General features: G+C 46.2%; 1 protein-coding gene across 1 annotated transcript; it reads right to left on the bottom strand.

Moving 5' to 3' along the window:
* Positions 1 to 3: 3 nt before the first annotated feature.
* On the bottom strand, positions 4 to 19,559 carry fbxw8 (F-box and WD repeat domain containing 8). The gene is made up of 12 exons (XM_076026000.1): positions 18,967 to 19,559; positions 18,771 to 18,875; positions 18,202 to 18,366; positions 17,517 to 17,605; positions 12,731 to 12,891; positions 11,836 to 12,032; positions 11,258 to 11,473; positions 7,741 to 7,868; positions 4,296 to 4,469; positions 1,836 to 1,952; positions 478 to 682; positions 4 to 299 (listed from the first exon to the last, which is right to left on the bottom strand). Exons 1-11 carry the CDS (start codon positions 19,444 to 19,446, stop codon positions 529 to 531), a joined length of 1,986 nt encoding a protein of 661 aa, XP_075882115.1. The 5' UTR covers positions 19,447 to 19,559; the 3' UTR covers positions 4 to 299; positions 478 to 528.
* Between the last annotated feature and the right edge of the window lie 2,920 nt (positions 19,560 to 22,479).

Raw genomic sequence — 22,479 nt, 5'->3', positions numbered from 1 at the left:
AAATGAGGTAGAATTAAAAATCTTTTATTGCTGTGACGTCGTACAGTCGCGCTTCTTCAAACACAAAACAAATATTTAAAATGAAAAAGGAATTCAGTTATAACAACACAATATGCAATATTCATGATATAAATTATCAGAACAATTACAACAGGCTTGATTCATTTATTTATAATCCATGTTCGTCTACGTAGAGGGGTGGGGGGGCGAACCTTTTGACTGGTGGGCCACAATGGGTTCTAAAATGTGACAGAGGGGCCGGAGCAGGAGCAGGTGGATGGAGTGTTTTGGTGAGCCACCTAATGGAAAACAATATATATATGGTAAATGTGCTTTAATGGCAATTGAAAATGAACAACAGCAAAGTTACAACAAAATGTGTCTTTGAAGCCCCCCAGTATTGAGCTCTTTATTGAAATGACTCTTAAAACACTGAAAAAACATTGACAAAATACAGCTATTTTATTACTTACTCACTATTAATAGAATTTCTTCAAGGTTGGCGGGCCCCAAGCAGTAGGTTGAGTGTCACTGCGCTGGCAGCCGGTCGTACGGCACCGTCAGCCCGATGTTGTAATTGTATCCCGATGTCTCAATGTAGTCGGACCGGCAGACGGGCAGCACGTGGTCCTGCACCGCCGAGGCCTCCGAAAAGTCGTAGTGGCAGATGACACCCCGGTGCCTGTAGGGGGCGTCGACACACACTCCCATCAGCTGCGAACGCAGTCGTTCAGTTAAAGTACGACATCATCAGTCTGGTGACGCACAACCTGGAGACAAACAACTTGGAGACACACAACCTGGATTATGCACAACATGCTGACACACAACCTAGAGACAGAACCAACTGACAAACAACTTGGAGACACGCAACCTGCTGACACACAACTAGGAGACACACAGCTTACAGACAAAACCTAGAGACACACAACTTGGAGACACACAACCTGGAAAACAATATCCTGACACACCACCTGCCGACACAATCTGGAGACACACAGCTTGAGGACAACCTGAAGTTGTGACTTCTGTGAGCAGCTGCTTTCTTTTTGACCATGAGGTTAAAGGTCAAATCACAAGAAGATAAAAATCCACTGATTCCATTCCGTCTGTGCAGATGTCATTAGCATTAGCATTAGCAGTGTTAGCAGGCTGAGGTCACCAGTGTAAACCCTCGGCTGTCGGCTGAACGCAAACATCAACAGCCGTCTGAAGAGACACCAGACTGCTGAACAGTCAGCAGGTCTGAAGCTTCAGTGACAAACAAACGTCATGAAGTTGCTGTTGACTGAAAAATCCTTCTGGAGGCAAAACACAAATTAGTGGTTTACACAAGTTTTCATGGGGAGGAAGAGGAGGATGAGGAAGAAGGCAGAGCGGGAGAAGAGGAGAAAGAGGAGGAGGAGGAGGCGGAGCGGGAGAAGGAGAAGGAGTAGGATAAAGAGGAAAAGGAGGAGGAGAAAGAGGACAAGAAGGAGGAAGAAGAAGAGGAGGAGCAGAAAGAGGAAGAAGAGAAGGAGGTGGAGGAAGACGAAGAGGAGGAGAAGGAGTGAGAGGAGGAAAAGGAAGAGCAGGAGATGGAGGATGAGGAAGAGAAATTGGAGGAGGATGAGGAGGGAAAAAAGGAGGGCGAGGAGGAAGAGGAGGGGGAGGAGGAGGACGATGAGGGAGAGGAGGATGAGGAGGATGAAGAGGAGGAGAAGGAGGAGGATGAGGGAGAGGAGGATGAGGACGATGAGGGAGAGGAGGATGAGGAAGATGAAGAGGAGGAGAAGGAGAAGGAGGAGGATGAGGAGGATGAAGAGGAGGAGAAGGATGAGGAGCAGCTGGTGGACCTGCGGTGAGCCGTGAGGTCGTCGTCAGTGATGCAGGCCCCTCGTGGTGACTTGTCGTCAGGGATGTTGGCCGTCAGCAGACTGCTGTGGTGGAAGTGGACGTGCCGGACCGGATGTCTGCAGGAGGAGAGAAGAGCTGCTGAGCAGCTGCACACTGAGACTGACTGACTGATCTCACACTGGTTCTGACATCACCGGACCTTCAAACCCTCCCACAGTTCAATTTGCTTCAGTCACGACTTTGTTGAAACCTACAGGTTCCACTCGCCTGTTGCTAATTCAACTCACCTGTTGTTTAACTAACCTGTTTGTTCGGTTCAACTGCTGCTAGTTCAACTCACCTGTTGCTAGCCAGACTCACCTGTTGCTAGTTCAACTCACCTGTTGTTTAACTGACCTGGTTGTTCAATTCAACTGCTGCTAGTTCAACTCACCTGTTGCTAGCCAGACTCACCTGTTGCTAGTTCAACTCACACCTGTTCAATTTAGCAATCCTGAGGAAACAGCTCTTGACTCTGCAAAGGGCAGAGTTCCACAGGAGGAGGCAGAAAGAGACAGCCAGGAAAAGGGCATCTTTCCTGGCCAATCCCTTCAAGTTGACCAAGCAGTTCTTTGGCCAGAAGAGGTCTGGCCGTCTCACCTGCTCGAAGGAGACTATCAACAATCACCTCAAGACCACGTACAGTGAACCCAGCAGAGAACAACCGCTAGGCCCATGCAATGCACTGACACCACCACCAGAGCCTTCATCAACCTGAAGAAGCCTGGCCTACATGTTTATGTTTACGTTTGTGTTTATTTATTTGATATGGACATAACAAATACATTGCTCATTGCACAGATGTACAACTCGTAGATGCATTGTTTACAGTGTGTCTCACATTCACCGGGCCGTGGTGCAAAAAAGGCTGGGGGCTGCTGCCGTGTAAGGTGTACAAGAGCTGCGTACAGCTACTGTGTCGGCTTTGGAAGGCCCAGAAGGTGATCTGGAGGAGAGGGAAATTTGCCCAGCCTTGGAGGTATGTTGAGGGAGTCTGAGAGTATCGACCAGTTTCAGATAATCTCCTTGCTCAGTGTGGAGACTAAAATCTTCTTTGACGTTGTGGCCAAGAGACTCTCCAACTTCCTGGTTAGTAATAACTACATTGACACTTTGGTGCAGAAGGGAGGTATACCGGGCGTCCCTGGAACATACAGGAGTGAGAGGGTGTCTGTGCTGTGGCTTTCTCTCACCAATGCTTATGAAACCCTACCACATATGCTGGTGGACATCACACTGAAGAAACACCATGTACCCCAGAAGGTGAAAGACCTCATCCGGGACTACATCAAGTTCAGAGTCTCATCTGGCCCACTGACCTCTGATTGGAGGAGCCCGCAGAGTCCGGGTACATGGTTCTCAAGAAGGGGACGGTTACAGACAGATTCCGCTTCAGGCTGGGAGAACAAATGATCCCGTCAGTCACTGAGAAGCCAGTGAAGAGCCTTGGTAAGGTCTTCAACTGCAGCCCGAATGACAGAGGCTACATCAAGGCAACCAGTGTTGACCTAGAGGGCCGGCTGCCCTACTAAACAGTGTCTTGGCAAGTCTTGGCTCTCAGGAACATTCAAGGCCTGGATATACCAGCATGGAATCCTCCCAAGAATCCTCTGGCCTCTGCTCATCTATAAGACTCCCATGACTGTGTTTGAAGGATTCGAGCAAAGAGTCAGCAGCTACAGTATCTTCGCAGATGCTGGGTCTGCCATGCAGCTTGAATAGCATTGGATTGTATGGTAACACCAACAAGCTGAAGCTCCTTTTGAGCTCATTCAGGGAGGAGTTTATCGTGGCATGGGCACGGTGACACCCACAGCAAGAACAAGAGCAAGATCCAAGAAGGCCAAACTGTCCGGAGCAGGAATAGTGGTGGGAACAGGGAAGGCCGCAGAGGCTGTCCAGCAAGCTGAAACTCGACTGAAGCAAAAGGCCATTCTCGGTGCTGTGGTGCAAGGCAGAGATGGTCTTAGGAGCCTCACATCAAGCCAGTACAAGTCTGCCAGTGGGAGGGAGGGAAAGGCAGGGACTGATGCAGGAGGAGGTGCAAGCTTCAGTCGAGGAAGAAGGAACCAGAGGAGCAGTGGCCACGAGGCAGAAAGGTGCCTCGATGAGGCGGGACTGAGCCGAGGCAGCTGAGAAAACATCCAGATGACTCTGGCTGAGGAGGGGAGAGCAGTGGGGGCAGTAGAATGCCACTTGGACACAGGTCAGGGTCTGATCAACCTTGGCCGGGTCATCTGGACGAGGGTGTCTGTTGTGAGACCCGAATCCAATGACTCCAGGAAACAACACTGATGATGTGTCCAAGGTAGTGCATCAGAGGATGCTCTAGAAACTCACCTGTTGCTGCTTCAACCCACTTGTTGCTAGCTCATCCCACTTGATCTTAGTTCCACTAACCTGTTGCTAGTTCAACCCACCTGTTGTGCATCTCCCACAGCTTGGCTCTCACCCTGGTCTCCCACACGCACACCAGCCCCTCGCCTCCGCCGCTCACCACCTTCCACTCATCAGCCTGCACTGCCGTGACGCCCAGCTGGTGGCCGTACAGGGAGGCCACGCAGGAGCCGGTCCGCAGGTCAAAGGTCGTCACCCTGCAGGAACACGTTTGGCTGTATCAGTGCAGTAGAACCTTGTGTGTGCAGATATATAAATAAAGTTTGATCTGATTTGATTTGATTAGAACAGCCTCCTTTAGTTTCAAATGAGACAATACGTGTTTTTAGATCTTTCTGTGCATCTCAGATTCCACGATTGATTAAAATTCTTCATTCAGGAGGAATTCATTAGAAGTTGTTGAGTATTAAAAGTTCAAAAATGATTGAAAAGTAAGTACATTTCAAGTATTTAGAAGGAGACAAAAACAAAGACAACGTGAACTACAAGACGGAATATAAATCTGACCGCTTACTGTTGGTTTCTGGGCTGAATGGGAGCTTTAATTTGCACAAAGTGTCCCATGCTGGAATCAACCGCGAACAAAGAGGTGCGCTGAGTGTCAGTACGAAGGCCAGTGTCTCAGAAAACATCTCACTTCCTGGTAATGGGGGCGGCTGAGGATTCCGACGAGCACAAAGAGCGCCTTCATTCGCAGACAAAAGAACCCTATTCCCACATCTGAGGGAGCGTTCTTCACTGCAGCCAAGCAAAACTGCAGCAAAGTGGAGCTGAGGCCCTGACAGGACTCAGTGACTCAGGACTCAGTGACTCAGTGACTCTGGACTCAGTGACTCAGGAATCAGTGACTCAGGACTCAGTGACTCAGTGACTCTGGACTCAGTGACTCAGCAATCAGTGACTCAGGACTCAGTGACTCTGGACTCAGTGACTCTGGACTCAGTGACTCAGCAATCAGTGACTCAGGACTCAGTGACTCTGGACTCAGTGACTCTGGACTCAGTGACTCAGCAATCGGTGACTCAGGACTCAGTGACTCTGGACTCAGTGACTCAGGAATCAGTGACTCAGGAATCAGTGACTCAGGACTCAGTGACTCAAGTAAAAGCTTACAAAATGCGAAAACACGTGCAGGAAAATATATTTTCCCTGTGGTAGTGTGATTTAGCTAGCGTTCGTTTTCACACACACACACACACAAAGAGTTGAGTGTCTGCCGCCTTGTTTTGTACGTTCTCGCCTGTTTAACTGATGTTCATTTTACACCGTCCTGCACGAACCTGCCCGACGCCTCGTTGCACAAACTCAAAGTCAGGAGCAAACTTCACAAACATGCGCTTTTCTTCCCCACAGTTTCACCACAACTGAAAGCACAGCGACCGATGTGGTGGAGCCACAGAGTTGGATGATGTGAGAAAGCGGTTCTACAACAGGTGACAGCAGCTCCACTGTAATCCCTAAGTTGCTATTTGGCCATGTCTCCTGTTCACACACACATGTGGCCGTTGTCCAAGAGAGCCGCAGGACCTCCTGGTCTCCAGGTCTCCCCGACCCCTGGACCTCAAGGTCTTTCATTAGATACCAGAGGCACCATTTGGACAAAAGAACAGGATGCATGGGTGTTTGGGACTCAGCTCCGTCCAACCCTGTCAGTGTGCCAGGACGCTTGTCTGCTGCTGCTGCTACTGCTGCTGCTGCTGCTGCTGCTGCTGCTACCACTGCTGCTACCGCTGCTGCTGCTGCTGCTGCTGCCGCTGCTACTTCCTACTCCTGCTGCTGCTCCAGCTGCTGCTGCTGCTGCTGCGACTGCTGCTGATGCTGCTGCTACTGCTGCTGCTGCTGCTGCTACTTACTACTCCTGCTGCTGCTGCTGCTGTTGTTGCTGCTGCTGCCGCTGCGACTTCCTACTCCTGCTGCTGCTGCGACTGCTGCTGATGCTGCTGCTACTTACTACTCCTGCTGCTGCTGCTACTGCTGCTGCTGCTGCTGCTGCTGTTGCTGCTGCTACTTACTACTCCTGCTGCTGCTGCTGCTGCTGCTGCTGTTGTTGCTGCTGCTGCCGCTGCTGCTTCCTACTCCTGCTGCTGCTCCAGCTGCTGCTGCTGCTGCTGCGACTGCTGCTGATGCTGCTGCTGCTTACTACTCCTGCTGCTGCTGCTGCTGCTGCTACTTACTACTCCTGCTGCTGCTACTGCTGTTGCTGCTGCGACTGCTACTACTACTGCTGCTGCTACTGCTACTGTTGCTGCTGCTACTGCTGCTGGTACTTACTACTCCTGCTGCTGCTACTGCTGCTGCTGCTGCTACTACTACTACTGCTGCTGCTGCTACTACTGTTGTTGTTGTTGCTGCTGCTGCTGCTGCTAATTACTACTCCTGCTACTACTACTGCTGCTGCTACTGCTGTTGCTGATGCTGCTGCTGCTGCTGCCGCCCCTGCTACTTACTACTCCTGCTGCTGCGACTGCTACTACCACTGCTGCTGCTGCTGCTGCTGCGACGACTGCTACTACTATTGCTGCTGCTACTGCTGTTACTGCTGCTGCTGCTACTACTGCTGTTACTGCTGCTGCTGCTGCTACTGCTTGCTCCCATTAGTCTTCCACCTTCATCACAGCTGAGCTGTCCAGGATATTTGCCTAAGTATTTAAGAGCAGAACCTCCATCAGGGATGTTGTTTTTTGAACCCTCAATCAGCACAATGCACAATGAGTACTTTTTTCTGGCACTACAAGACACATTTTATCACTAATTGGTGAAGAATCCTGGCTGAGAAAATGGAAGGGAGAAAATATACAAATATATACAATATATACAAAAAATAACACAATAACACAACCAGATGGGTTTTTGTGCTGAATGAAGACGCTGGTGTGTGTGTGTGTGTGTGTGTGTGTGTGTGGGTGTGTGGGTGTGTGTGGGTGTGTGGGTGTGTGTGCGAGGGGTGTTCTGTTTTTGCTGCCAGCTTGTGCCGCCGCCGCCCTCGTTAGCAGGCAGGTGCACAAAGGGAGAGAAAAGAGAAAAGACTCCATCATGAGTCCTTCCTCCCTCGACCTGATGGCAAAGTATGTTGGGGAAGGAGCCACCACATGGGCCTGTCAGGGCCAGTCGGAGGCCAAGTTGTGCCACGTTTCCCCTCCTCCCTGCCGTGTCGCTGACTGCAGCCGCACGTCGGAAACACACACACACGTCTGTCGTCTGACAGTTTAAAGCCTCGTCGTGTCTCACTAGAGGAACATCATCACATTTTTCAAAGCACCTTGTTTTCCATGACAAGTTCCAAAGAAAACACCAAAAACACATGAAGAAAAAATGAAGGTAGAATTGTGAATTTCTGAATTGCAACTCTCATACACGTGTGTTGTTTGAGTGTTGGATTCATCCTGGTGTGTAGCAGCCAGTTATTATCATTGTTGTTATTATTATTATTATTGTTATTGTTATTGTTATTGTTATTATTATTATTACCTCCTGTCTTTGTTTCCACACACCAGCAGGTGAGCAGGAGCGTCTCTCAGGTTGACGCAGCTGAAAACTCCCGGCGAGCTGCCGACAGTCACCACAGGTCGGCCCGTCTCCAAGCAGTAGACGTGAATCTGCAGCGACACGATAAACCAAACACCAATCATTCAGCATATTATGAGAGCCACCAAATTAAAAACAATAACAACAACAACAACAACAAAACCTCTAATGGGGTTCACAGGCTGTCTGGACGGTGATGGATGATAGTGTTCATCGTTTCAAACTTTCATACTTTATTTATAAAGCACTTTTCATACAAAAGAAAAAGCAACACAAAGTGCTAGACAACAATAAAATGCAACAGGAATGGCACAGATAATAAAAATCCATCCACTCCTCCCAAACACATCCATCCACCCACCCACCCACACCGCAGAAACAGTAGAATAATACAATAGAAAATAAAACAACAGAAATTAAAAGCTAGGCACACTGAGGAGCAGCAGGAAGAGCAGCTGTTTTTCCAAGTTAATGGGGATCCTCGTAAACTTATGCTAATGAGGATGCTAATAAACTCACCATACTAGTGGGGATGCTAATAAACTCATCATGCTAGCAGGATGCTAATAAACTCATCATGCTAGTGGGGATGCTAATAAACCCATCATACTAGCAGGGATGTTAATAAACTCATCACACTAGTGGGGATGCTAATAAACTCATCATGTTAGCAGGATGTTAATAAACCCATCATGCTAGTGGGGATGCTAATAAACCCATCATACTAGCGGGGATGTTAATAAACCCATCATGCTAGTGGGGATATGCTGATAGTGACGATAAAGGAAATTAGACTAGAGGGAGGGAGGGCTGAAAAGCAGACAGTGAGAGGGTGGGAAGATGTGAGAGAGAGAGGGGTGGGGGAGCGAGGGAGAGAGAGTGAGAGAGCAGAACGAGTGAACAAGTGTAATGGAGAGAGAATTGCTGGTGATGAAGCCTTTAGGATGCTCAGCAGCTTTTGTGAGTCCACTGGAGCTTTAATTGGGAATCAGTGCAGGAAGAATCTGAAACCACACTGGACAGCTTGATAGAAGTAGAAGTTGAGGAGGGAAAGGAGGAGGAGGAGGCGGTGGAGGAAGAGGAGTAGGAGAAGGAGCAGGAAGAGGAGTGGGAGAAGGAGGAGGAAGAGGAGCAGGAAGCAGAGGAAGAGAATAAGGAGGAGGAGGAGGAGGACGAAGTGGAGGAGAAGGAGGAGGAGGGGGATTGTTTCACTGCTGCTGTTCTTCACCCTCTGGGTTTTTGCAGCAGATTAAAGAGTAAAAACTGTGGCCTCTCCAAGTGTGTGCTGGGTTCGTTGTGTGAGTTCAGAACAGAATAAACTGTCCTTCCTCCGTCCATCAGCCTCTGAACTCTATGGATTTCTGATGACAAGATGTTGTAGGTGTTTGGTGGAAACAACAAGTTTATAAATGATTTATCAAAATAGCAGCCACTTTGTTTTGGTTGTTTTTTTCCAAAAGCCTCATAAAAATCAGATTTTCTTTTACAGTAAACTACCAACAGCAACAACTACACTACTTTCTCAACGTGAGCTGTTCACACTCACTCCATGCACACTCACTGCATATAAACTGGTTCACTGGATCCTGAAAACTTGAAACACTGTAGATTAATAATGTTGTGCTGCTGTATCACCTCCATCCACTGTGTGGCGCTTTAGCGCTTCTAGTTAATCTGTGCTGCTTGCCCACGCACGCACGCACACCCCTTAAAGAAACAAATTAGCCTAATGTGGGGGGGGGGGGGGGTCGGTGAATTAAAGTGATACTGGTTACATTAAAAAAAAAAAAAAAAAAAAAATCCCTGCCGCATTGTTGTCTCCTGATCCAAGCATATTTTCTGTAAGCGACACATTACCGCGTTGAGAGCCGGTGAAGGGACAGCAGGTCCCGAGAAACACTAGGATTAGTGTTACTATTAGTAGTAGTATCATTAGCAGCTACCAGAGGCAACCTGGGATCACTGCTCTCAATGGACCACTGAGGCTGCTGGGACAGTGCCGCTGCTATTCTGGCTCACTCACTATTTCAGCAGTAAAAACCTGCAGAGGTTCAACAGTCTGGAGGGAGCACGCACGCGCACACACACACACACACACACACACACACACACACACACACACACACACACACACACACACACACACACACACACACACACACAAATTAGCCTAATGCGGTGGGAGGGGTGAGTTAAAGTGATACTGGCCTGGTGCCAAACAAACACCTCATAGCCGACCACTCACGGAATTGTGCTCCATTCGTTATAGAAAATGATGTTTCGCATTTTGCACCATCATGCACCTCTGGATAATTTAAGCCACGCCTCCATTCTGAGAATTTTGATGACCAGCTTTGGGACGACGATGACGACTTTGTCCGGCATCTTGACGGAGCAACGACAAGCTCTTCTCTGGCATGCAGCGCCACAATTGACAACACAATGTGACACACATGTACAGTGAACTGGTATATACTGTGATTATGCTGGGATGGTATATGCTGGTATATACTGTCAATATACAGGGAAGGTGTATATACTGTCAATATACAGGGAAGGTGTATATACTGTCAATAGACTGGGAAGGTATATCCTTATATATAATGTCAATATACTGGGAAGGTATATACTTGCATATAATGTCACTATACTGGTATATACTGTAAATAGTTTGGGAAGGTATATACTGGTATATCCTGTGAATATACTGGGAAGGTACATACTGGTATTCTGTAAACATAATGTAAAGGTATATATTGTAAATATACAGGGAAGGTATACACTGGTATACATTGTAAATACCCCCGGGAAGGTATATACTGGTATATGCCGTGAAAATACTGGGAAGGTATATACTGGTTTATACTGTGAATATACTGAGAAGACATATAGTAGTATATTGTAAATAAACTGGGAAGGTATATACTGATATATACATAAAGTATATACTTGTATATATATATATATATATGAAATATAAGTAGTTTTTGTTTTTGAGCCTTTCCAGTATATTCATAGTATATATACTATATAGACTATGTATAGCTACACATATATAAATATATGTATATACATACATACATACATACATACATACATACATAGAGGGGGAAGATAGAGGTGGAGGACAACACAGAAGAGGGGGGGAGAGGGTAGAGGAGGAGGAGAAGGAGGAAGTAGAAGAGGAGCAAGAAGAGGAGGAGGAGACCTCTAATATCCATCCAGCCACTGTGCTTCAATCCAAGGTAGAGGAGAAAGGGGAGGAGGAGGAAGGGGAGGAAGGGGAGGAAGGAGAGGAGGAGGCGGGGGGAGGGCAAGGTGGAGGAGGAGGAGGAGGAAGAAGAAGAGGAGAAGGAGCAGGAGGAAGAGGACATGGAGGAGGAAGAGGGACAGGAGGAAGAGGAAGAGGAGGAAGAGAGAGTAGCTGGAGAAGCAGGGGGACCTCTGACCTCCGACCCACCTGGTTTCCTCCATCGTGCTCCGTCCAGCCACTGCGCTTCACCCCAAAGGCCAGCAGGGCGTGCGAGGCGTCCAGGCATGTGACTGGATGTCCGTAGACCGAGTGCAGCGTCTGCAACGCCCCCTGGTGGTCCAACAGGATCACAGCGTCGCCTGCCATCAGCGCAGCCAGGGGGCGCTGCTGGGCCAGAACCGGCACTAACACCAGGCCGTCCACCTGTCAGGACCCAAGTCACATCATAAAATCTGCATCCAAAAATACTGCTGTCTTGAAAACAAAGCAACAAGAAAACGTGTAGTGAAAGTCAAATTTGACTATTAAATTCCGCATTTAGATAGCAGAAAATAATCCAGCTATTCATAAATTGTGAATATCGTGTCTTTCCTTTCTAAATTCCCAGGAATCTATTCAGAATAAAAGTTGATATTTTTGTTTGTTTAGCAATGAATGGTTGAGGATGCAAAATAAACTGGAACCCACAGTCACAGCTTCTTGGCAAAAAATGAAATTCAGATCAAACCTCACAAAATGAAAATGTGTGACACAAGGCAATAATAACACAACCCAATCAAACCTACAGTGTTGTGTATCTGGGTGCGGCAAAGCGTCCTCCAGTATCCGCGGTCGTCTGCCTGGTCCAACCGGACCTGGTTCTGGCTGACGGAGGCCAGGATGGGGAAGTCGGGGCTCAGGGACAAGGACCGGACCTCAGCCGGGACCTGGTAGTGGAGGATGGGCTCTCCACCCGTCTCCAGGCTCCACACGTCCACACTGCCTACAGCCAGCAGGGGGAGATCAGGGTCAACCAGAACCAGAGGGTCAACCAGAACCAGAACCAGCGGTTGAGACAGAACTAGAACCAGGACCAGCAGTCGATCCAGAACCAGAGGTTCATTCAGAATCAGCAGGTGATCCAGAACCAGAGGTTCATTCAAAACCAAAACTGAAGGGTCAACTGGAACCAGAGCCAGAGGTTGACCCAGAACCTGACTCAGCGGATCATTCAGATCCAGAAGCAGCAGTTTATCTAGAACAGGAATGGTCAAACTATGGCCCGAGATGGCCCGCCATATGCGGCCCGTTAACCTTTTCAATCCAGCCTGCCCAATTTGAAGACTTTATATCAATAGTAAGTAAGTCATAAAATAGCTGTATTTCATCCAGTTTTTCAGTGTTTTAAAAGTCATTTCAATAAAGAGCTAAATACCGCGGGGCTTCAAAGACACTGATTTGGTTGTAACTTTGCTTTTTTTTCATTTTCAATTGATAAAGCACATGTTTTTTTTTACATATCCCATGATATATTTTTTTGTCCTATGAGGTGGGTCACCAAAACACTCCATCCATCTGCTGCTGGTCAGGAACCCCTCTGTCAAATTTCAGAACCCATTGTGGCCCCACCAGTTTGCCCACCCCTGGTCTAGAACCCCGCAGTTGATCCAGAAGCAGCGGTCCAGCCCTGGACTCCCTCACCGTGGTGGAAGGCAGCTGCAGCCACGGTGCTGTTGACCTGGACGTGACTGACTGCGGGTCTGGGCTCCAAGGAGGCCCCCAGGCTGCTGCTGGTCTTCAGGTAGGAGGCGCTGGTGTCCCAGTGCAGCGTGTCCCACAGCCTCACGTCACCGGATGTGTACCTGCAGGGCAACACCACACACCCAGGGCACCAAGGCCAGAGTCAGGGATATATTTCACCATGAGAAGACACGCAGAAGAGGGCTGAGAGTCTCCTGACGTCACCCTCTCATTGCTGAATCACTTCCCCTCTTGCACTTTCCACACACTTGCTGTGTCTCAATTCATGGTCTGCATCCTTGAAGTACGCATTTTGAAAGGAAGTTGCGTCATAGCACAATTCCCGAGGGTGCTTAGGACGCTCAAAATGCGTACTCGGAAATACGCCCTCGTTTTAGCCGATTCCAAGGATGCACCGCTACTATCCTTCGGGTACTTGTGTATCCCATGATGCTTTGTGTGCTGCTGCAGAGCATCGTAGGATCCTGGGAAGTCAGCTGCATGTACTGGCAAAGACACGACAGGGATCAGCGGTGACAGAGGACACTCGGTCTGAAGGGTGCAGACCCTGAATTGAGACACTGCATCTGACTTGCTGTGGCCTTGTTTTTTGAACCATCTGGGCACAAGGTGATCTTTGGAGAATTTCAGGGCTGTTGTTTGGGTGGAACAATGCTCAAAGTTCACCCCCAACACTCGCAGAGGACGAAGGTTCAAAGTTAAAAAAAATGAACTCAAACTAATGAAAATATTTTTTTAATTGAAAGTGTGCACGTCAAACACTGTGTATGTTGCACTTTGACATGTTTATTAATAGTAGCCACTGGCGACGAGGTCTGCAGCTAACATTTAAATATCGAATCATTTGATGTCTAAAATATTCAAGACACAGTGAGCGGAGTTCTAGGTTAAAGTTAGCAAATTGCATCTCATTACCCAAACCTTCATTCAAAAGATAAATAAAAAAAATCCAAAGAGTGCTGCTTTAACTGTGCTTAACTCACTTAAAACTCCAATGAATAATGACTTGAGCCAAGCAAATTCAGAATGATTGACGATCAATTTCTCTCATGTACAACAGTTAATTGGGGATGAAAGATCAATAGATTGATAGATAATATAGAAATACCGCGGACCTCGTTCTACTTATGAAAGATAAAAAAAAGAACGGATTTGCTTATTTTAGAATTTACCTTTTGCTCTGTTCAGCTGTATTAGTAGCAGCTCGAGTCTAGCTGACACATACTTATAGTTGTGCTGCTTGAAGGGCAAAATACAAAACAAAATCTAGTTTACAGCTGTGTCTCTATCCTGTCAGTCAACTCCCCACACATGAAAATTCCCTCCGTCATGAAGAGTGCTCGCTCAACCTTTCAGCGGGCACTAAAGCGTGCACCGTCATGTCACAAAGGGGTGCCGATTGATTGATCACGGACCCTCTCCCAGGTTAGTGACATTCCTGCCAGCCAGGTCAGACCCTGATTCATCCCGAGACTCCAGTGTATCTTCCACGTCTGCAAGCCTTCTCTGCTGTCAGCTCCACAGGGGTGGGAAAACTTTACTCACAACTTGTTTTGCTCATGAACGTTGGTGCAGCAACAAGCTCAACTGTTGACCTTGCACCCTGATTGATTGATTGATTGATTGATTGATTGATTGAGTGATTATGTTGACGGTCAAGTGTGTAAATTAGTAAAATAAAATAAAAAATGTTGAACAAATTATGAAGTAAAACAAAATAAAAAAAATAAAACGGTGCAGCCAACAAAGGCAGCCTGAGGTCACTGGTCTCACTGTAGCACTGAGGCGGCAGTGGCTGCTGCTGCTGTTGCTATTCTGGCTCACTCACTATTTCAGCAGTGAAATCTGCAGAGGTTCAACAGTCTGGAGGGAGCAGCGTTACACTGACACGCATACCGTACATACACACACACACACACACACACACACACACCTGAGCAACTCTGGTGGTCACAGTGAGTGTAACAGGGGGTGAACATGAGTGCACCCAAATGAGGTGTGTGTGTGCATGCGTGTGTGTGTGTGTGTGTGTGTGTGTGTGTGTGTGTGTGTGAGAGAGAGAGAGAGAGAGAGAGAGAGAGGGTGAAACAGAGAGAGAGAGAGAGAGAGTGTGTGTGTGTGTGTGTGTGTGTGTGTGTGTGTGTGTGTGTGTGTGTGTGTGTGTGTGTGTGTCGCAGGAGTTTGGTCGGAAAGGAATGGCTGCAACACACACAGGCTTGGCCATCAGCCGGACACAGAGGTTGAATTCTGGCTAAGTGAGAGTTGAAACTTTGTGCACAGAACAGCAGCTGTTTGTAGAACAGAATAGCTGACAAAACAAACCGGCCTCCTGCAGGTCCTCATTAGCTTGCTGTGTAGCGACACACAGCTAAGAGGAGACAACGTGTTGGAGTCCATATTGTGAATGTCCTCCTTAATATAATTCTGTGTTGCTTTTTTTCCATGCCAATTACAACCGTTACCATTTAAACAAGCTACATTACCATTATTATCAGAAGAATCTGCTCACTATTTTCATGACATACATTATTTCTGTTGTGCACCGAATTGAGCTGAATTTTGCATAAATCTACTATAACCACCAAATCAAATTCTAACCAGGCTTTTCATAAGATTTGTTGACGCAATTGAATTTGTTGATGTTTGATGTTTACATCTGTTTGCAGTTTACAAGAAGCAGAGCTCACGAGTCTGTTTACATTCTCATCAACGCTAGAAAGATGCAAACACACTGCAACTCCTCCAGTGAGACTCGAGTCACACACGTCTCTGAAGACACGGCTCCCTGTGGGCCTTTACAATCTATCAACATCCCCGACCAGTGTGCACTCGTCCATCATCAGCTACCTCCGTGAATACAGCCATTGGTAAAGGTCTGAACTGATAAATACTACAGTTGACATGATTAAATTGAGCAGAGAAGTGACAGTGTCTTTGAGTCAACCATTTGTCAATGACTTTGAAAAGTACAAACTAAAGAACACTCAACATTCCACACTGCGTTGATGTTAACAGCGTATCAGCCTGAAATGACTTGGTTTGTAAATCACAACTCTACTGCATCTGTGATAAATCAGAGTTTAAGGCCAATATTCAGTTAAAGGCCCAGTGTGTAAAGTTTGGGCTGATTTACGATTTCTATACTGGTAAAAGCTTAACATACTGCCCATAAACGAGGGCTGTCAGTCGATTAAAAAAAAATCATCTGATTAATCGCATGGTTTTCCATAGTTAACTCACGATTAATCGCAAACTAATCGCATATTTTTTTATCTGCTCTAAATCTACCGTAAACTGATATTTTTCCATTTTTTAAATAATCATATCAACATGGGAGTAGGCAAATACTTGCTTTCTGCAAATGCAGCATGTTTATTCGTGTTGGAGCAATGACAAGTACTACTAACAAAACAAAAGATGAAAAAAATAATTATAAACTCAAGCCCAACAAAGCGAAGCGGAAGCGCTACGAAGCGGAGCGCCGACGAAATTCTCGAGCGAGGCTCGAACTGGTTCACACCAGATGCGAACAAGCGCTTCTGCTCAGCTGCAGTCTTTTTTTCACTCCCACTTTGAGCTTCTTTTTTTTCCTTTTTTTATAAATCATTTTCATCATCGTCCCCCTCCACCCCATAGCCAGCCCGCTCCTCACTTTCGTAGGTGTGTGTGTGTGTGTGTGTGTGTGTGTGTGTGTGAAGAGAAACACGCACTAAGGTGTCCATCTCAAGACAAGACCTCTTTCATAATGATCACTGACCGGCATCTCTAGGATCAAACAGACGTATTTTGATCAAGTCTTCCTCTGTGTGTGTGTGTGTGTGTGTGTATTTGTTTACTCTCTCTCGCACTCTGATACAATGTACTGACAAATATAACATACAAATATGATCGAATTTGTCATTCGGTTTTTATTTTGAAATTAGTTTATTTTGAAAATCCACCGGATTTTCTTGTTTGTTTGTTTTTTAGCGACTTCCTGTACTATTGACGAGGATCACTCGCGGCTCGCGCACAAAATAGAGCAGACGCCGAAACGACAACTGCATGGCGCGAGCCGCGCGCCTGTTCGAGTCTGGTGTGAACTACTACATTGATTAACGTGGGCGCCGAAAGGAAGCGCTTGTTACAGTAAATGCATATCAGTTTTGTCCTGTCAAGACTGCCATCTGGCAGGGTTTTGAAGTGGAACTTTCCATTTACAATTGACGCCTTATCCATGTTAGTCCTTCCTGGTGCTCATCTACGCTCAGTGTCTTTTTCTTTTTTTGTTGTGTTTACAAGCCAGCTGCAAGCGTGTGACTGTGCGCAGTGAGTCAATTCATTTCCCATTTCCACAATCTACGGAGCGGCCAAAGGTTCAAAAAGCACCGTGTGCGTTAATCGCACGATAAAGCGGCGTTGAGTTAACGCGTTAATAACGCGTTAACTTTGACACCCTTACCATAAACACATTAATAAAAGTGTATAGCTACAGCACAATAAAAGTAATTTTGTTTTCCTACCCTTAGAACGGTTCTTATGTACATATATACTGTATAAGAATAGACATAGAGCCATAAGGGTTTTGCTTCTAGTTAGCTGCCTGACAGTGGACTAAATATGAAACTGGACCTTTAAAACAAGAAAGACTAGAGAAAACCGGTCTGGTGAATGCAAAGCACCAACCCACAACTAATGTGAGCACTCATGGGTGTCACATGTGACCTGCATGAACTTTGGAACTCACCCAGACAAGACAAATCTGTCCCAGGAGCTGACGTCGACCAGTACCTTCCCCAGTTCAAACTGCAGCTGGCTGATGGAGCCCACTCGGTTCTGGACACAATGACAAGAGAAGAAGCCACTGTCCCATCAGAATTCATTTGCCTTTATGGCAGGCAGTGTAGAAAAGCAACACATTAAAAGAACAAAGTCAATGATCGAACATCACTCTACACAAGGGGTGAGCAAACCTTTTGACTGGTGGGCCACACCAGTCCGGCCCCTTTGTCAAATTTTTTAACAAAGGGGCCGAAGCAGCAGCAGATGGATGGAGTGTTTTGGTGACCTACCTCATAGTGAGGAAAAAAATATATCATGGGATATGTATAAAACATGAACCAAAGCAAAGTTACAACAAAATGTGTGTTTGAAGCCCCAAAGTATTTAGCTCATTATTGAAACAACTCTTTAAATGTTGAAAAAATGGATGAAATAGAGCTATTTTATGACTTACTTAGTGTTACTATAATTGCTTCATGTTTGGCGGGCCAGATTGAAAACGGGCCACATATGGCCCTCGGGCCATAGTTTGCCCATGCCTGGTCTACACTGACGTCTGCACCAGTCACAGCAGACAGACTGACAGTGCAGCACTTCAGAATCCCCCATCATGCAGCAGGTTGAACCCCCACCCCCAGACACACACACACCTTCCAGTTGGAGCAGACGGTCCTTGCCGCCTTCCTGCAGTCTCTCAGCGTGCTCTTCCAGCAGGGGGAGTCGGACACACCGGCGTCCATGTGAAAACCCTCCCTGGTGCAAATCCTGAACCACAGGACCGCATCTTCTGCGAGGACCCTCCAGGCCCGGCTCACCTGCCACAGTATTAACAGCAGTCAGAATATATGAGCTGACCTGCACCATTTGATTTACTGGCTGCCACTAGGAGGCAGGATTATAAAGCACAATGTAATTTACCTGACCTAATTTGCAAAAAAATAAATAATAATAATTTATGCTTTTAAAGTCTCCGTAGTGTAGTCCACATTCTCTGCTGCATAAAAAAACAACCTGAGATTTTTCATCAAGCAAAAGGAATTTAAATTAAAATAAAATCACACACACACACACACACACACACACACACACACACACACACACACACACACACACACACACACACATCTGACTGAGTGAGCCTTTCATTTGGAGCTGCATTCTGTGTTCATGTCAAAGACCCAACAGCGCATGTCTGAGTTGTGTGACGTGAGCAGGTCACCTGTGCACATCGGCCCAACTCGGCACAAGTGAGATAGTGGAATATCTTCAGGGCCAACTCGTAGGGAAGCTCAATATCAAAGAAGGGAATGTCATTGACTTCATTCTGCGAGACAAAATATTGGAAGCAGACGTTATAATTATCCAGTTGAACCAGTCGGTTTCATACATCGTCGTCATCTTGACCGCGATCCTACCAGGTCCAGGATGAGTTGGTCCAGCAGCTTTGCAGTTGTCTTGTCCTTCCTGTGAGGAGGCTCCTCCTGCTGCTGGTGCTGCTTCTCCGGCAAGCTGTTCATGTTGTGATATACCTTCCTCTTCCTTCTGGTTCTCTCCTCCTGGATTCGGTCCAGCAGCGGACTCGTCCTGCCGTCCAGCAGACTGTGAGCAATAGACACATAGTCCGGCTGCTGCTCAGAGTTTCTCCCGTGTCCCCTTCCTCGAACCTCACCAACACGTCCTTCATCCTCGGCGCGGTCACTCTTCACTGTGTCGTCGGCATCGTTGAAGTTTGCTTTCGAGTCTTCAAAGTAGCTGCTCTTGACTTGATCCTGGTCCGACCCATCGGCTGCAGCCCAGGAGGAAGAAGTAGCAGAAACAACTCGCTGTCCTTCTCTTTGGTTTCTCAATTCTTCTCTCCAACGTTTTCTAAACTTAGCGAGATCCTCGTCGGCCATATTTTACTAGCATTATTGACAAAAGTTAAAAACAAACAAACAAACATAACCTTGTTTCAATCGCTCCAACACTCATTTACAGTGTCGCTATTCCACCAAGCAAAACAAGGCTGGTCCCTCATTGGTAAATAGTCCGAAGAGAAACAAGCCAGTACTATCTAAACGTTCCGGCTGTTTTTAATTCCGCAGTTTTAAAGGCGATATTGGCCAGTGTAGTGGGATTTGGCCTTTTGTTTTCCCTCTGCCAATTACCAGCAATCACTCTTGTCCCTGTCGGAGAAGTTATCATGTCCAATTTGAACATGGATACTCACAGTGCTGAACACGTGTGTATTTTAGATGTTTTGCAGTTTAGCACTTGGGTCAGGACATGAGACAGAACCTGGCCGAAGACATTCAAGATTTAATAAACAGCCACCGCACGTCTCTTCTGGGAGAAGGTGACGTCAACCTTACACCACGTGACTGTGCCATGAATAATACAGCAGCGGGAGAAACGTGGGCCACCTTGATAAAGGCAGAGGAGACGGAGGGAGGGTGTCCCGTCTCTGGGAGACTCGAATGGGGACTGAAGCTGTGGTTGACCGGTGAAGATGTGCTGGCTGCCGGTAGACCCGCCTCCGCTACCCGTCGACTCCACCTGCGGCGCCCGCAGCCGCACCAACTGCTCCTTCGCCGCTCGGCTTCTCGCGTCGCGCCTGCGGAGGATCGGAGACCAGCTGGAGAAGAGCTGGACCTCCGGAGGGACCACCGGGGAGTTCGGTGGGACGCCAGTGAAGGCCGAGGGACGAGGCCGCCTGAGCAGCTTCCTGCGCGCGGCGCTCCGCCTCAGCGGGCTCCAGATGGCCGTCGCGAGACGACACCTGTAGGGCGCGAGGCGACCACTAGGCGTCCTCGCCGGCAACAGGTGCGTCAACACGCGTTACGTCACCGACGCAGTTCGGGATTTATTGATCCCGCCGATTTCGGTGAGGTGACTTGTGTTCAGTCCTAGATTCGTCAAATTCCAATTGAAAACTATGAAATGAATCTGAATCCTCGATGCTGTTTGGGCGGACCTACGTTTGAACACAAGTTTTTAATCGCTAAACGTGAACCCAGTTTCAAAGGAAATGACACGAATGGCTTTTTGAATTAATTTAAATTCAAATAAAACTCTCACCAAGTAAAATAATTTATTTGAAATGTTCCACGTGAATGTGCTGGGTAACTAAAATGATTTAGGATGATTAGTTAGAAAAGCCTCATTGTAATTTGCAACACTAACCAGCACGAGAAACTGATTATCTTTTATTCTTCGCGATAGCTTTGCGAGATATCACGTTATTATTTTAAGCATTTCCTCCTGAGGAAGAGGATAATTCCACGTGGTTGAAATCAGAGAAAAGTACTGCTTTAGTGAAACCCATCCTGATTACTTAAGTTCTTGACTAAGGTGTCCATGGGTGTCTTGAAAGGCGCCTACAAATCAAATGTATTATTATTATTATTATTATTATTATTATTATTATTATTATTATTATTGTATTATTATTGTATTATTATTATTATTATTATTATTATTATTATTATTATTATTAATAATAATAATAATAATAATAATAATAATAATAATAATAATAATAATAATAATAGGCTAATGGCTCGTTGAGTGAAATCTATTTTTCTTCTTTTGTAGATGGTGCCTTAAGGATTGGCAACAGAAGGGCAGTGCTGAAGAAGGGGGTGGCGAAGGAGGAATTGGTGGTGGATTCCTGGTGCGACGGTTTGATGTAGGCGCACGCGCTGAGACGAGCCCCCCCTGCTGACAGCTCGCAGACCTGCAGCCAGCCGGTTACATGTCCTTCCTCTGGCGTCTCTCTGGGATTCAGTCATCGTCCCAGTTACAAAACGGTGATGTAATGGTCCCCTGGCAGAGGGGAGGGTTTGGGCTTACTAATGCAACTCCTTTGGATCCTCAACTCCCAAGTTGTGATGCACAAAGGTGTAAACCTGCTCTCCAGAATGTATCTTTGGCTTCTACTTGCTGCAAGTCAGAAAAAAAAAAAAAAAAAAAAACATGAACATGTTTGACTGTTCTTTTTATAAACAAGCAAAACCTGTTATCCTTTCAGAAGATGGTTGTTTTCTTTGTAATAGGTGTTTTCTACAATGTCCAGATTATGTTAAAAAACAAAACAAAAAAATCCTGCGCAAGACAGCCACTACGGTTCACCATCTATGATCTTAATGATGTGATTTTTTTCTCTAATATTTTACATGCCGTGTGAACCAATTTACTGAAATTGTCTTTATATATATGTATATATATATATATATATATATATATATATATATATATATATATATATATATATATATATATATATATAAATGTGTATATAACGTGCTATTTATATCAATTCAACATTGCATATAGACTTTTGACAGGTGAACAATAAAAAAACAATCTACAGTAAATATTATTGCCGCCATCACATTGAATTAGACGAGTGACTTGGTATGAAGCCTGTTCAATAACTGTAGAATTTTAACTTTTTTGCATTTAACTGTTGTCTGCAATAAAGTCTGAGTAAGAAAAAACGCAAATAAGCAAATAAGAAGATGTGACTATATCTGAAGTGCTGCCTAAACATACACGTGCTATAATTAAGGGCAGTTTGGAGGATAATAAATATGCTTACATGGTCAGTGCTGATGCAACAAACTGACCACAGTAAACAGACAGAGGTTATATATAAGCTGTGCGTCACCAAATCCCTCCAGAAGATTTTCATTTCATATCGTTTTCATTTTTTTTTATGGCGCAATCTTAGTTTTAATTTTAAAAAGCAGCAAAAAGAAGCAAGAGGAAGATGCAGTAAGTGTCTGTCACACTACCACACTGGCACTTTGATCCATGCCTGCATCTGGTCTTTTCCACGTTTTGCTCACACACCAAGCGCTGTTCCCGCAAGGTGCATGACGCCCCCCGCTGGTAATCTCGAAGCAAGGAAAATGTCCAACAGGTTTGTAGTGTTAATCCTTCTTTTC

Source organism: Nelusetta ayraudi, unplaced genomic scaffold (genome assembly GCF_046127955.1).
Source record: "Nelusetta ayraudi isolate G7.1 ecotype Tasmania unplaced genomic scaffold, CSIRO-AGI_Nayr_v1 ptg000018l, whole genome shotgun sequence".
Taxonomy (NCBI): domain Eukaryota; kingdom Metazoa; phylum Chordata; class Actinopteri; order Tetraodontiformes; family Monacanthidae; genus Nelusetta; species Nelusetta ayraudi.
Note: the sequence above shows the minus strand (reverse complement) of the source record. Positions and strands in the feature narration are given on the sequence as shown.

Coding starts and splice junctions, on each gene's coding strand:
- fbxw8 (XM_076026000.1), bottom strand. CDS start 19,446: ATGGCCGACGAGGATCTCGCTAAGTTTAGAAAACGTTGGAGAGAAGAA. Junction 17,606..18,201: donor CCGTCTGCTCCAACTGGAAG/GTGTGTGTGTGT, acceptor CATTGTGTCCAG/AACCGAGTGGGCTCCATCAG. Junction 1,953..4,295: donor CTGTGGGAGATGCACAACAG/GTGGGTTGAACT, acceptor CTCCTCCTGCAG/ACATCCGGTCCGGCACGTCC.